Source organism: Acromyrmex echinatior, chromosome 7, assembly GCF_024713525.1.
Source record: "Acromyrmex echinatior isolate Ae372 chromosome 7, ASM2471352v2, whole genome shotgun sequence".
NCBI classification, from domain to species: domain Eukaryota; kingdom Metazoa; phylum Arthropoda; class Insecta; order Hymenoptera; family Formicidae; genus Acromyrmex; species Acromyrmex echinatior.
In genome coordinates, this window is record NC_141858.1 from 14,224,550 (window position 1) to 14,236,593 (window position 12,044).

General features: G+C 35.7%; 2 protein-coding genes across 2 annotated transcripts in view; both read right to left on the reverse strand.

Moving 5' to 3' along the window:
• The window catches only part of l(1)G0289 (plexin domain containing lethal (1) G0289), a 37,606-nt gene extending 34,338 nt beyond the window's left edge, over positions 1-3,268 (reverse strand). Inside the window, exon 1 of the mRNA XM_011068526.2 lies at positions 2,355-3,268. Coding sequence (XP_011066828.1) covers positions 2,355-2,484 — 130 coding nt within the window. The 5' untranslated portion in view covers positions 2,485-3,268. The remainder of the gene's footprint in view (positions 1-2,354) is intronic.
• A 134-nt stretch (positions 3,269-3,402) lies between these two features.
• LOC105154210 (cilia- and flagella-associated protein 69) lies at positions 3,403-11,277 on the reverse strand. Its single transcript, XM_087407955.1, has 11 exons — positions 9,404-11,277; positions 8,038-8,473; positions 7,540-7,780; positions 6,946-7,246; positions 6,573-6,748; positions 6,346-6,497; positions 6,035-6,239; positions 5,468-5,775; positions 4,945-5,159; positions 4,420-4,851; positions 3,403-4,040 (listed from the first exon to the last, which is right to left on the reverse strand). Exons 1-11 carry the CDS (start codon positions 9,641-9,643, stop codon positions 3,846-3,848), a joined length of 2,901 nt encoding a protein of 966 aa, XP_087264081.1. The 5' UTR covers positions 9,644-11,277; the 3' UTR covers positions 3,403-3,845.
• Between the last annotated feature and the right edge of the window lie 767 nt (positions 11,278-12,044).

Consider the following 12,044-nt stretch of genomic DNA (forward strand, 5'->3'; position numbering starts at 1 on the left):
TCAACGGCTAACATACAATAGTTTGACATTCCTCGACGTTCTGATGATACCAACGATTCTGGCAACGTCGACAATAGCCAATGCTCAGTCAATTCCAATGAATCCAATGTCAGTCGCAATTCTTGCGATTCTCTCTGTTGAAGGTACACACGGTGAATAAAGCGCACACTGAGCGACGGCTCCGAGCAAGTGGCAAGCGGTTTCGCAATCGCGAAATCAAGGCGCGTCAACGGTATGCGAAGGGTAACCCCGAGATAACCCTGCAAGCAGTCGTTCGTGAATTCTTCATACCGTTATCCCCAGCAACGAATGAAAGAGATCGCAAAATTGTCGTGCAACGTGCAAAAATTCCTTTCCTCTTCTCATTCTTTTCAGAAAATGTACAACAGCCAGTATTAATCTTAACGGGAACGATGAGGAGATATATCATTCATATAGCATAATGTTTTTTACAAGCAAACCGAACAACGTATTCCAGCGACGAGTAATTATGGCGATACCAGTAATTATCGCGTGACGCTAATTTTAGTGGGAAAATGGCTTACTGAATGAAAGGGTTCAGTAACGGCGTGATAAGTGACACGATAAAATAGTTATATAAAGCAGGAAAAGAGGTTCATATATAATATCTCTCTTGTTCATGATGATATGTAATTCTTAAAAGCTATGACACAAAAAAAAACTTAAATAGTAAGCAAATCAATATTTTGGATTATGTGCTTATTGTATTATGATTATTGCCTTAAGTCTCTGTTAAGTCCTGTTTACAATGGAAGTAATATTGGAAGCTTTCCAGCAAAGACACAAATAAACTCAAGAATAATTCTATTTTCGTTTCTTACTGATTATCAAAACTTGTGTCAATTTGTGTCTCTTGCTGAAAAGCTCCCGTAATTGCATAATAAGCAGCAAGAAAATGTAAGAAACCAATCATAAATCGATTGTTTCCCTTACATTCGATTATGATTGGTCAATTTCTTATGGCTTACAATTTACTATTACTTAGACCCTGAGCACAAACCGTGTATTCCGATGTATCCGATTTCTGATAGGTTAAAATCGTTTATTCTTTATTCCTAATTCCTTATTCTTTCTATTGTGCGCAAAGCCTTACACAACTTATTACTTTCACTGTGGACAGTCCTTTATAGACTTTCTACAATAAATCATAACTAAAGGCCTAAGTCTTAAGCTACAAGAAATTAACCAATCATAATCGATTATTCTTCTCACATTCGACTGTGATTGGTTAATGTCTCATAATTTAAGGTTTAAAACTTAGCTTATTGTAGAAAGCCTATTAATCCGGATCTACAATAGGTGTTTTAAGCCATAAAAAACTGATCAATTACATCCGAAGAAGAATAATCGATTGTGATTCGTTTCTTATGGTTTAAGGTTTAAAAATCTATTGTAGGTCCAGACTTGTGATTGACCGAAACACTTATTGCTTATGTCTTACTTGTCTCACGTTGTTTTACGTGTCATAACCTTAAGACTCGGCGAAGCTCTCGCATTTATTCCTCCGTTTATTTTGCATTACGCTAATTACGGAATTTTCTAATTATTCCGTACTCGCGACATCAATCTCGTTCTCTACGAACGCAACAATTGCTCAGTGTCTTTGAGCGCGAACGCGAGCGACGACAAACGCACGCGTTTCCCGTCTTCCCGATCCCGTTGCATCGGCGCGATGTAATGCGAAGTTCAACGCCGAGTGGCGTCAGATGCAACGCAGGACGACCTCAACGTCGCGAGGATCACTGTAGGGAACGACGTTAAAAAAGGTCTAGACTTGGGCACCAGACGTGGGATTTCGTCGACCGGATCTTTTCTCTCCCTTTCTTTCCCTCATTCTCTCTCTCTCTCTCTCTCTCTCTCTCTCTCTCTCTCTCTCTCTCTCTCTCTTCGTCCGCCTCCCCTCCTTTTCCTCCTTTCTCACTCTTTATCTGTCTAAACATCTGCGTCGTTTGTGATAATTCTTTACCTGACATTTCACTCTATTTCCTTTTACAAGGATAAAAGGAAACTTGCTTTACAGTATTCAATTTTAGGCGGTCACCTCGAAAAAGAAAAAAATGTTAAGTATTTTTTACAAGTTCTCTCTTATTCGCTCCATCGCACCGTTTCTCTTCCTTCAGCGAGCGCAACGGCCGTCTCGCTCGAGCCTTCCCCGCTCGCTTCGAAAAGAATCCTCCGTGATACGCAACAGGTTATCGAAAGGTACCCGTGTGCGCGCTCACCACGGCGCATATATACGCAAATATGTAAATGACATTTGTATACACGCGCGCGCGCACATACACACATACACACATACACACATACAGGTACACATGACGACAGACACTCACCGTGCTCGCCGACCGCCAAGGATCCGACCAGGAGAGCGCACAGGACAACTAATAGCAGGGAGATCCACGTCGACCTTCGACGTCCGTTTGCACCATCAAAGTAGCACCATTGTTCCTCCTTACGCGCCATAATTGCGTCAACTTTGAACACGACGAAGGTTTCCAATCCGTCCCGTCTTTCCGCTTTACGGAGGGTTTCGCTCGAAAGTTACCAACGAGCGAGCGTCGTGAGTTCCCTCGATAGACACTCGCAGACGAAGCGAGTACGAAGCGGAGCGCGACGGAAAAACGGTGAACGCGCGCGCGCGCGCGTACACACTTGCGGCGGCGGCGGCGGCGGCGGCGGAAGAACGTGGAAGGATGGAGAGACGCACAAAGGTGTGGGTGGCGAAGGGAGAAGAACCGGATGGAGAGGAAAGACAGGGAATCAAAGGGTGACTCGGAACTCGCGAAAAAGAGAGATAGAGAGCGAGAGAAGAAAACAGGAGAGCGAAGGGAGAGAAGTTGTGAACGCGCCGCCGCGTGAACAAGTTCTCGTCTCGCGGGAAGAAAAGGATGTTCCGGAATACGGAATCGCACCGGTAGAGCGCACCGGGAAACCTTGTAAATTTTGCCCGCGCGAGATACGCGCGCCTGTCGAACGAACACGAGACGAAAGCCAAAATCGCGATTTGTTAAAAGTATACAGGTCACGCGACACACTGACGACGACCGAGCGAGAGTTTCTACTCGAACGGTTCGCGAAAAGCTGGTCCTGAAGCGACTCGCTCTTCAAACCGGTACCATCCGACGGCGGACCACGGCGACGACGACGACGACGACGACGACGACGGCGGCGGCGGCGGCAGCAGCAGCGACAGCACTCGCTTACGACGCGAACGGCATGCTCGCTCTCACTAGTCACTCGCTGCACTCGCCAGTCTCTCTCGCCCACTCCGGAGCGACCTCGAGAGTATCTGGAGAGTATCTAGATAATCATCTAAGTAGAGACGCTCTCTTACGTGCCAGATAACGCGCCAGAACGCTAGCGCAGAATTCGTACGATCGACTCGTTTCGATTAGCACCGTTCATTGATGATCGTGATGTCTATGGAAGACCGTGTTTTGTTTCTTAGAAATAAAACAATGAAGAAATTAAATTAATTGAAAATTAATTAAAATGACAAAGCCATAATTGAGAAAATAAACAATTATATGTTAAATATTGTATTAATGAGATAAGATAATTTTTTTACCTCTCTCTCGATATGTCATATTTATAGACTCACGTGTAGATTTGGATCAATTAGTGTTAAATAAAAAATGACAGTTCCGCGCGTAACACGCCGCGAAATTTTCTTGTCGACAAGGAAGATAACTATTGTATCGAAGCAAGATAATATCAACTCATCACAAGAAGATATTTTATTGCAATTGAGTTTTTCATATATTAACTTGATATATTTATTAAATCATTTTTAAATCATTATTTGATGACGTAAGCAACGCAGATTACCGATTGAGGCTTTCGATCATGTAATTGTTCGTGAACCGGCGTTTATAGAATAAGGAATTGGAAGCAACTTCGAGCGAAGATAAAACTTTATTACAAGCATCGGGGAGTGATATTGAAGATATCCCTGTGAAATTGTTCCGAAAATTCTTTAAATACGGAATGTCGATCAAGTGATGTTGTCCAAAAATTGCCTAAAAAAAATTATAAATTCTTTTAAAAATTTAGAAACTTATGAAATTAAAATATGATAGAGTCTCTACAGTCTTTAAATAAAAAACATGAAGAGATTCCCGATAGCTAAAATAAAATATTAAAAAATATTGGAGTCGGCGCGGTAAGAAACGTGCAGTTAATTAAAACATATAATATTTAGCGGATTAAGTTTAACTAATAACATAACTTACAATATTAAATACATGATCTCTCATACTTTGTCTTTTTCGACATTGAAGACAGCTCAAATGGAGCCGAATCGAGTTAAAAATAATAAAATATAAATCCCAACAAAATTCCAAGTTAGAAGTTCTCTCTCTTTCTCTCTCTTTTATTCTTTAAATTCCCTGATTTTACCGTGACGTTCGTCTTATCCGAAAACGTTCGATGGCATTGCTTGAAGTCAGCATCGCGTGGGAATGACAGGGTCGCGTGCACTTGTTGCCTCTGTTGAGCTTTCTTCCGTAACATGTATGATCTGTCAGTCGTACGACGGATACGATCTACATCGTCCAACGCTTCCAGGGTCGGCGCCAACTTGGAATCGCGTATCCTCGCGAGCTCGTCTTTCTCTAAAATCTCGTCTGCTCTCGTGGCTATTGCAATCAACATTTTCTGACGGTCCTGGATTGAAATTCTCCATGAATGATGCCATTGGATCATGTGAGCGATCAGATGCGCGTCCACGCTCAATGGGATGATGTTGGTCTGCTCTAAATATCTGCTAAGCTCCTTCCACATTTGACCGAGTTTCAATTGTAGATACATGTCAGCGCAACATAGTGTTACCTAAAAAAAATCCGAACACACTGATTCTGATATTATGTAAAAAATTTGATATTACTATGTTAAGCAAATGGACTGAGGGATAATGTATCTTACGTGATCTTTCGTTGGTAATTCCTCAAGTAGAATCTTATAATGATTCTTAGCGATGTTGTATTTTTCGGTGTCTCTCTCAATTATTTTCAAAATACTAAAGATTTTCGATCGCACCGAACCCATCATGTCAGTTATAGTGGGACTAACGTTTTCTGTAAGCTGGAAACGATAGGTGTCTATCCACTGCTTGATGCCCATCTGAGGAAATTCAGGATCTGAAATTACAAACAAATTCAATTACGTATAATTAAACAAATTTGCTTAACTTTTCGTTCAAATTTATTTCGTAATTTACATAAATAATTAAAAAATGTTTATATAAATATTCCGTTTGTTTAGATAAATATTTCTTAAATAAAGAGAGCTTCTCTGCTTTTCCGATTATTGAAAATATTCCGTATTTTTCCGTTCTGAAATTTTAAGCGATTTTTAAGAATTTAAAAAATGTTAAATTAAAGTAGATTTTCTGTGGAAAAAATGTCTTCGTATATGAAACTCGACGTTTTGATTCGCGAGATTGTACCTGCTATGGAACCATCGGCGTTTCTTTTGATGCCGATCCTGTCTTCCTCTTCTCGCCAAATACTCATGAATAAAGATATCAGACCTGTCTTCTTATCAACGCCTCTCCAGGTGCAGAAACATGGTCCGCAAAAGGTGTTATCACATATATCAGTCAGTGCAGCGAGATACAAACATCTTACAGGGTAGCTCGCGACCTCAATGATGTCCAACATAGAGTACAATCCACCGCCGTTCAAGAAAATTTGAAGATCCTCAGGACATTGCACTATGCATTTCCAAACGTAAACGCCTATTGCTAGCAACAGTCTGTCAAAAAATGACAAAATGTTTATTTATAATAATACTTGCTCTATTTTTCATTTCAATATGTAAATTCTTTCTAAATTCAATACGTACATTTCTTAAATTTTATAATAGCCTTAATATTTATAATCATTGACTAGTAATTAGTTAATACAATTTATTAATTAACATAACAAGTTAATTAATTAAATAATTAATATAGAAAATTATAATAAAAGCCGACAAAATAATATTTGTATGAATTGTTTAACAGCAACGTTACCGCTGATCTACTTGAAAATCCTCATTTCTTTGATGTAGATACTTTGCGAATAATTGTAAAATAAGCTCGACGTTTTGTTGTGCGCACATCTGTTGAACAAACATTTGTTTTTTCATAAGCCCTTCTAGGGAGATCAATAGCAATGTTAGAATTCGTTGCCTCCTCATCGTAAGCTTATCTAAACTCATTATATTGCTGAATAATTCTAAAATTAGAAAGTAATATTTTTTATTAAGAATTCAAAAATCATTGTAAAAAGATTACATCAACAATTTTTACTTGTCTGTGAAATAACTTATAATATTTCTTACTAATTAATAACGGTATCATTCCCTGTTTTTGGAAATCCTCCAGAAGAAAAACATTGTCTTGCAGAATAATCGAGCAAACGGATCTTGTAAAAATCATCGCAAGATACTCGTCGAATTCCACGTTCAAAATTTGCTTGAGTATCACCAGTAATCTATGAGTATTAAAATTTATTTTATTTGGCTCCTCATTAAAATCCGATTAATTTTTTTATGTTTTTTTTTTTTACATAAAAGTGCCTTTGCGCTTCACAAATTCCGTTTCTATTCGTGGAGCTAACAGTGATAAAATATGCATTGCATACTCCAAAAGAATTAGCGATGAAGATTCTTTATCTTCTTTATTGTTCATGCAGAATTTAATGATTCGAAGAATAACTGGCATAATCATCGCTTTGTCCATCATCTAAAAAATTAAAAAGTTATCTGTCAATATATGTTTCTTAAAATTTAAAATTAACATATGTTTTTGTTAAAATAAATATGTTTTGAAATTGAATCTTTAATCCTAGAAAAGTCATATTTAAAAAATAACAAGTTTAAAACATTTTCTATTTTTTTTTGTTTAAAATTTTTTAAATAAAATTGATGCGAATAATTTACGAAGATGTAAATGTCGATATCTGCGAGGTAAGCGATGATCATCAGTAGGATCTTTTTGAAGAAGAGGTCCTCATTACTGTCGGAGAACTTAACATTTTCTGCCCATATTTTAGTAGAGCCAGATTCAATTGCAGATAAAAGATTGACGATATCTTCCGCGATACCACTACTGATAAGATCCCACGATGGTAAAGCCACTATTCCAGCGAAGATCAATGCGGCGATGTCGTTCCTGATCCTCAAATTTACGGCACAGTATTGACCACGAAGTATCTGTCGCTTGAAGGAATACCTTAAGCCCCTGTACTGCGTCAGAAATCGTATATTTTATGCTTGATAACTCATCTCTATTAAAGAAGAAGCTACATAATAAATACACAAATAAAATCGTAGTAAAATATTTAGTTTTGTTATACAGACACATTCTCTTTTTTTTTTTAATTTGTAAAATAATATCTTACAAATTAAAAAAAAAAAGAGAATAATGTGTCTGTATAACAAAACTAAATAAAATTTATTCTATGATTACTTTTCTATCACATTGTCGTTAAATTTTTAATTGCTAATTGATTAAACCGTGCTATCAAATGATACCACATGGCGCATCGCTTGGGCGATGGGAGGTCCTTCAGGTGTTCTGGTAGCGTTTTCAAAGATAACACCGATCTCATGAGGCTCCACAAGAGTTTCATTATCAAAAGCATGATGTCCCACGGATATTCCTCTCCCTCAAGGGGTATGTCCAGCGGTGCAGTGCAGCGCAGTTCCGTCGCGTAAGGAAGATCCATCCTGGTTAACAAGGTGTTCAGTATCCTGGCCTGCAGCATTCTGTGACCTTTATTCATAAATGTAAAGTTGTAGTCTATGCACGTAAAACGAGAGACGCCAGAGATATTCTTTGAAAATCATCTTTGCTTTAATGTTCCAGCATGCGAGTTATTCCTTGGAATAATATTTAAAATGTGAGCTTAATATGTAAGCATTCGGTGTAAAGAACATTTAAGAAAAATTGAATTGAATTGAATTGAGAAGAGCAATATTTTTCTAATAATTTAAACAATACATAAAATATCTCAATTCGCGATTACTCACAACATTGATTTGAGATCGAGGCGACCATATAAGCCAGTTTCAAGATCTTCGGATATATTTTTGGCATAGCAGCCTCCAGTAGTTCAATGATGATAATCGGCAATCTAGAATTCTCCATGGCTCGACGACGAAAATCTAATTTCACTGCCGCAATGTTCATCGGTTTCGTCTGCCTAATTAATAAACAATCAAGAGCCTCGTGGATCCGTTCAACGTCTTCTTCATTGGGCAAAATTGTTAGAAGGTAACCGAGAAATGTAAAATAGTGCTCTATTATGACGGAACTAGTAAGACTCTCGGAAGCTTGTTTCAGCAAAGGCGGTTTACTGCATAACTGCAACATCCTATTCAAATGCTTCCGATAGTCATTAGTTTCTCTGCTCTTCCAGGCTAGAAATTCTAATATCTTCATTATGAATGGCAGGTGTTTGACTGGCTGTGAAAGGTATCTTTAAGAAAACACACTTAGAAACGATTAGAAAATATCGAATAAGCTGGAGCAAGTGAAAGCAAAATAGATATAACAAAGTATAAGAAATTAATTTTTAATAAGTTCTTATTAATTCTTAAATAATGCTTTTGTGTGTGTGTGAGTGTGTGTGTGTGTGTGTGTGTTACAAACAATACTACTTAAGGCCTCAAAGATATTTTTATTAATTAATTATCCTTGAAAATTAATATAAATTTTACGTTCCTAAATTATAATTTTTTAAAAGCAAGTGTAACATTTCCTATTTTGTCACATAAAAATTAGCTGGCTTAGGAGATTCTCACGCTATTTCCTAGTCAATAGTCAGTTTATTTATAATAATAAAACAAATTAAAATAATGGAATAAAAAGATTACTGATGATATCTTATGCCATTATACATAATTATTGTTAATTTTATGTTCTAAATATTTTTAGAATGACAAAATAAAAGTTATAAGATGTTTATTTGATGTATACACATTGTCTTCAGGCATCATCCATATATTCTAGCTTTTTATTAAAGAATATAAATTTCTTGTAAACTGTACGGTCAGTTTAAATAAAACTTTATGAGAACAAACTTAAGTGTTTAAACTGCTGTCTTATACGCAAGTGTTTCAATTTAAAAGAGAATAACTCTAAAATAAGGTTACATCTTCAACTTGTAATGTAAAATTCTATAAATTTAGAATTGAATACTTTCAAAATAATACGGTAAAAATCAATGAAATTTTTTCTAGATATTATTGATATCATTAACATTTGTATTACGTGTATATTATAGACTTGTCTTATAATTCATCAAACGTGAGGACTTTCTTAATAATTCTCAGTCAAAGATATTTCTATTTATATCTATATTCTTATTTTTAATACGCGTAAATTAAAGGATACGTAACCGTCGTCGCCGATTTCATGCAAGTAATCAGATAAAAGTCGTGATATCCGCTCAACATGATCGTTGGTGACAGGATCCGACATGAGTTGTCGCAATTTCTCTACAGTATAATCCACATCTATTTGGCGACATTTTTCTGCATCATTCAAATATAATGGGCGATAATGACAGTTCACGTATTTTGGATAGACCGACTTCTTGGCGACAAAACGATAATCTTGCTGTTTCCGTTCCATTCGAGCTTAATAAAAAAAAATGGTTATACAAATTATATAGCAATCATAGATCTTGAACATTAATCATACATTGATAATAAATTAACTTCGCGTTGCAAATCGACTGTATCTTGTTTCGCTCACGATATACTTTTTCTGCTGAGCGCAGCTGATGATTGCAAAGTTGTCAGGTTCGTCTGTGTGATACATTATTATATTATACCGATAAATTAAGACAACTCGAGTCTCGATGAAATGAGAAACGCACCAAAAGAAAGATCCACGCAAACCGGTAACACATGTTTAACGATTAATGAGAAGCAGATATTCGCATTAAAATTGTAATCATACAGTAATAATTACATTAATCGGATTTATTAAAATTTAAGAGGATTCTATTTTACAGAAATGAAATAAAACAGCGAAACAATATTCTCTGTCTCATTAATTATTTTATTTAAATGTTTTATAATATATAAATTGTGTTAAAAATAAACGTGACGAGATAACTTAATGAAAAAATAATGTCTTAAAAGTAATAAAAACTCTGATTTACAGAATTTTATGTAAAATATAAACATTATATGTAAATATTATTTGCACAAAGGAAGCAACGTAGGTAAAGATAACAATCCACTAACTGGCGCTCCCTGGACGTTAACACGCCAACTCACAAGTGGATGAAACGAGCCTTTCCTTTCTTCTTCAAATTGTGCTATTCAAACATATTCTCTTATGATTATGCAGTCCAATGTCATCCAATAAATATGGAAACATATCCTTATAAATCGACACTCGTTATTAATCAGTATTTGTACAGTAATCAACTTACAAATTTTTTTCACATCTCCACAAACGTGTTAATTAACACGTTTAAAAAACTTAACTGTAATCGGCAGGTGTCTTCACATATACACTTACAAGTAATAGATGCTTCACACACATCACTTACGAATAATAGGATTCACTTAATACAGAATGTTAAAAGAGAATTACAGATAAATTTTATTGTTACATTTTCTTATCAAATTGATTAAAAATAATTGATTAAAAATTTTATTAAATATTATTTTCCTTTATTTTTTTTAAATTTCATATAGTTTCATTAATTGAATAATTGAATTGATTTCGAATAATAGAACACTGTTTAAAAATTTTGAATAAAATCTGTTTTGCGTATATAAAATTAAACAAATCAAAATTTATTACTTATGACTATCACACAGATTGTCTCGTAAAAAACTAATTATCTTTATTACTTATATAATTTGAAGAGCGAGTTTTTCTGAACCAATTCTCTTAAGAAGAATTTTCCTTCCTAAAGTTTGTATCTGCAATTTCCTGACACCCTGTATACCGAATAAGATTCTTGTCTCAAAGAGACAAGAGAATTCTATATGTTGACGGCGAGGCATGCGCGTTTCGTTTGATCTTTCCGCGTTCGTATTTTTCCGCACAATCGCTTTTCCGAAAAGTGGGAAAATTTGATTTACAACCGAAAAGTGGGAAAAATTAACTTCATCTTCTCTCGACTCGACTCATTTCGCGTCGCGACATGTTACTTACTGATCGGCGAGACTTGGCCAGATGCGTTGAACAGGCAATCTGTCCCATGGCGGTTACAGTCACAATCGTATACACACACGCAATTGTCTACACGCACGCACGCATGTATGTACTCACACACGAGTAAGTGAACGTGCGTTCAGGGCCGACGTCAAGTTGGAGTATAAATGATCGCACTGACTTATGCATAATACAGATATACATATATTCTACAAATAATAAGTAACGAAATTATCTTGAAATTAATCTTGTTAGATTAAGGCTCAAAATTAATTAAAAAGCCGCAATAATTATTTTATAATTACTCTATAGATAATAATTAAATATCTGCTAATTAGATTATAAAAATGATCAAACATAGGGCAGTCTTTGTGATAAAATCCTATTTTTAAGACTGTTTAAATCTCGAGGTGATATTTGATTATTTTATTAGCTGGATGAGAGACTGGACTTGAAGTAATTTTAAATATAAATAAAATAAGAAATGGAGTCGTAAGCCAAAAAAGATTTGTTTATAATTCAAAATCACATTAACATAATTAAAATTAAAATTTATATGTCAATTCTAACTCAATTTTATCTGCTAAGTCTTAAATAGATTAACGATTTTAATCTTTAAATAAAGGATCATGTTACGAATGTTGTCCATAATTGTAGATTTAATTATACAGAATTATGTAGGTTACATAAATGTATTTTTTAATCATGGAAAATTGAAAACGGAAATAAAGGAAAAAAATTCAGGATTCAAATCCTCTAGACGAGGGTTTCGAGATCTTCGCCTACATCAGTAGCCATAACACAGGTGCGATCGCGCGCACGCGCGCATCGTGGCCGCTCGCGTGCGCGTGTAAAG

Coding starts and splice junctions, on each gene's coding strand:
- LOC105154210 (XM_087407955.1), bottom strand. CDS start 9,643: ATGGAACGGAAACAGCAAGATTATCGTTTTGTCGCCAAGAAGTCGGTC. Junction 7,781..8,037: donor CTCGATCTCAAATCAATGTT/GTGAGTAATCGC, acceptor TTATGAATAAAG/GTCACAGAATGCTGCAGGCC. Junction 6,240..6,345: donor AATGATACCGTTATTAATTA/GTAAGAAATATT, acceptor TTCTAATTTTAG/AATTATTCAGCAATATAATG.